This window comes from Aplysia californica, unplaced genomic scaffold (assembly GCF_000002075.1).
Source record: "Aplysia californica isolate F4 #8 unplaced genomic scaffold, AplCal3.0 scaffold00298, whole genome shotgun sequence".
NCBI classification, from domain to species: domain Eukaryota; kingdom Metazoa; phylum Mollusca; class Gastropoda; order Aplysiida; family Aplysiidae; genus Aplysia; species Aplysia californica.
The window spans coordinates 731,625-735,422 of NW_004797568.1; the positions used below are offsets into that span (position 1 = coordinate 731,625).

Genomic DNA, 3,798 nt, shown 5'->3' on the forward strand with positions numbered 1-3,798 from the left:
TCCCCCCCCCCCCCCCTTTCTTTTTGTGTTTGTTACTCTTTAGTAACACCTCTAATCTTCGGCACTTATATGACCTTATTGTGTTGCAAGTGCCGTAAAACACTTGCCAAAACCAAAACAATTTATTTACCGAGTTGTTAGAGGGCGCCACTGTTCTATTCCTGTACCATCCCTATTGTTTACTTCTGTCTGTCTGTGACCAAGCTTATAAACCGTTATAGTGGGTGGTTGACGCGTGCGCTGGTGTGGATTGCTCTTTCTTTCCTACCAAACATCTATCGTCCTTATCTCTCCGTGGGTGGTTGGCGGGTGCTCTGGTGTGGTTTGCTTCTTCTTTCCTATCAATCATCTATCGTCCTTATCTCCCCTCCTTCTTTTTATGTTTGTTACTCTCTCGTAACACCTCTAATCTTCTAGCACTGATATGACCTTAAGCAGTTGCGAGCGCCGTAAAACCTCTACTAAAACAAACAATTATCTCTCCTCCTTTTTGCGTGTATGTGTGTGTATTTTCTCTCTTGCTACACTTCTAATCTTCCGCACTTTTATGACCTTAAATATTGTGTTGTAAGTGCTGTAGAACTCGTACTATAACTCTTTAATCAAGCAGCTATAGTCGTCAATGTGCTAGATACCATAGTTGACTAGCCTCTTTCCCCCACACTCACTATTCCACAGCGACCGCATGGGTTTCTGGTCTCAGGACGGTTGCCGTGTGCTCCGCTCCAACAAGTCCTCCACTACCTGTGAGTGTGATCACCTGACCAACTTTGCCATCCTCCTTGATGTCCATGGAGTGAAGGTGAGAATTAATTAAAGCATAAAACAAACATTATGCTACAAAGTTTTCAAATCAGACGCTCGTCTAGATTTGGGCCCGAGGAGTTATTTCTATCGCCTTAAAGTTTGTTTATTTGCCTTGCTTTTGGTGAATAAAAGGCCCATTTATCTCGAATACAAGTCGAGATATTAGCGATTGAATAAGGTGGGAGTCACCTAGGTTCAGAGGCAAAAATTAGATAGAAAATGACAGGCACAGTTTGGTTTAGCCTGCGAGGTTCGTGGAAACTGACAATTTACTTTTTTGTGTCTTTAATCAACATTTTTCAGTTAACTCCACATAGAAATGGGTTCCGTAAAAAAAAATCTCCAAACCGGCGGAAAAATGCGGGTTTCTTAAATTTCAATATTTTGACGAGCGCCTGGCTTCACCACGCTGCCTCACAGTGCGCGTGGTGTGTGCGTGCGTGTGTGTGTGTGTGTGTGTGTGTGTGTGTGTGTGTGTGTGTCTGTGTGTGTGCATGTATGTGTGTTTGTATGTGTGTATGTATGCATGTATGTATGTATGTACATGTATAGTCAGTACTAGCTGGGGCCCCTTTCGATGAAAGGAATGATTGGTGCTTAAATGTCAACTTAAAGTAATTGGCATACTATATTTACACTCTACTGGAATGGGGCAATAAATCTTGAGAGATGCAAGAAATTAGAAGGTCTAGATCTAGATCTATGCTCTCAAAACAAAATGCACCTCGCGAAATATCACTTCCGGGTTTTCTAAAATTACAGATGCGTCGGCATAAAAAAGCGATCGGCGAAATAAAGAAATTTAGCTTTTTGCAGCAAAACTGTCTCAACACTAAAAAAAAACAAGGGCGTCATGATCTGGAGAATATTTTAAAGAATCTATTCACGAAAACCGCATGTCGATCGATGCAGCCATTAAAAAGCCTTTTGAACAGCAAAATGCGGCCGCCGCAAATAGATTATGTTGATTTAGTGGCTAGAAATACTTCTATATATATATATGTTCCTTAATACCTCTTTGTGTGAATCCCGGTGACAGACTTACTGATCGTCTTGTATTTCCGCAGATAACATCGGTTCACCAAACAGCCCTCCGGCTCGTCACCATCATCGGCTGTGTCATCTCCATCATTGCCCTGGCCGCCAGCTGGGTCACCTTCCAATGTTTCGCGTGAGTATATCAATATTATTGTTAGAGCTCACACTCTACTTTTGTCTTAGCCCACTACTGTGTTTCTGTGAAACAGCTGAAAATAATATTTTAAAGTTTTTAACTTTTTCCGGCTTCTGTTACCTTGAAGTGTGGAGGGGAGATGCAAACTTTTTTTTTCTTCTTTGTTGTATTGCCTGCTGTGTGATTATGTTATTCTTGACCCCCTCTAAACATCATTCTTTTTCAAAATCTTATAACAACGTACTATTTCACCATTTATTTCCCGACTCCTTTGAGGGCGCTACTGTACGTTCTATTTCTATACCATAGCGACGATTCGAGGTGTGCTACAAGTTCACATAGTCTTTCTGTCTGTTCCTGTGAATTTCTTGGCCTGCCCCTTCCTGGGTCCATCTCATCTCTGGCCGTATGCTTTCGCTGCTATACTGTGAGGGTGTAGTTTGGAATTAAGGCAAGCACCACTACATAGTTGTGTCTTGTCGGTGTGGTAGGTTTCTATTATTTTCCTTGTCCACAACTCACCGACAAAAACTTTTGGCTAACTGTACTGCCATAGTGCTGTACCGCACCGGGTTAAGAAATGTGGCTTGTCATCGTGGTGAGAATGTGTTTACTTGCTTGCTCTGTCTCTGCGAATTTTATTACTATCCTGTTGGGTTTTTTTTTCATAATTTTATTTCATTGTTAGTGAGTACTCCTATATCGTACCATGGTACAAATTCACAAATGACATATTTTTGTTTTCCTTATCCCCCCCCCCCCCCCCTCTTCTAAAACAAAACTACCGCCCACCACATTTTCATTTATCCGCCTGCCTGTGCAGCAACTGTTTGTCTGTGTCATTCTTTGAACCCATGTGATGTAAGCCTTCTCTACAAATCTTCAACGTTGTATTTGCTTTGGTTTATTCCTTGTCAAATGCGCCTATTCTCGTTACAAGCAGCGTTCGCTACAATTGACTCCAGAGCCATGCCAGAAATTAAAAGCTGCTCTTGTTCATGTCTGTTTTCCATGGGAAATGTGGCACTAGTTAACGGTGTCTCGAGCTGTGCTGCAAGTTCCCTTCGTCTTTCTGTCTGTTCCCATTGAATTGCTCTAGCTCAGTCTCTGGGGAAGGGGGGGGGGCAATATTACTAGAACTATTGGAATGAGGTCTCCCTAATAGTGCTATGCAATTTTGAGAAAACGAAACTTTATGCATATGGCACATAATGTGTAGGTTTATAAGTGTGGAGAAGATTGTGATTTTGGGAATGCAAAAAGGAAGCAGAAACTCTGGCATCCTTGCAGGAAAGAACAGAAGAACGTTCAACCAGATATGCAATGGTACAGTCAGTAGAAAGACCCTCAGCGACATTTTGGAGAGAGCAACGGAGCATCAATGGACTTGTCCAGAATGCAGGGATGTTGCTTCCTGAAACAATGAACAATGTATAGGTTTAACGCCCCTACCAGCATTATTGGGTTATTTAAGAGGCGGGACCTCCGAGTTTAACGTCCATCTCCGAAAGCACCGAGCCAAATGGAAAATTCATGTGAAGTGTCTTTCCCAGATACATGCCGGGGGCTCTCGTGGCCTAGAGGTTAAGGTGTTGGCCTCTCATTCAAAGGTCCCGAGTTCGAATCCGGGTAGCGACCGAAAAATTTATTCTCTAAAATTGTCTCCTTTCACCTCCTTTCCAGCTCTCTAGCAATGTTCTGTTGTCTGCTTTCAATTCCACTTTCTGCCCACGCCCCCTCACCTCCTTTGCCCCCTCCTCTGGGCTCCTGACTCTTTCTGCAGCCTTTCTACTGCTACTCCTTGGCTCCTCCTTACT

The 3,798-nt window shown here is 42.8% G+C and overlaps 1 protein-coding gene across 1 annotated transcript in view; it reads left to right on the forward strand.

Annotated features, from left to right (window-relative positions):
• LOC101862738 (adhesion G protein-coupled receptor L1) overlaps nucleotides 1–3,798 on the forward strand; it is a gene marked incomplete in the record, with an annotated part of 95,425 nt that overhangs the window by 64,879 nt on the left and 26,748 nt on the right. Inside the window, 2 exon segments of the mRNA XM_005101772.3 lie at nucleotides 679–802; nucleotides 1,875–1,978. Of these exon segments, the coding sequence (XP_005101829.2) occupies nucleotides 679–802; nucleotides 1,875–1,978 (228 nt within the window).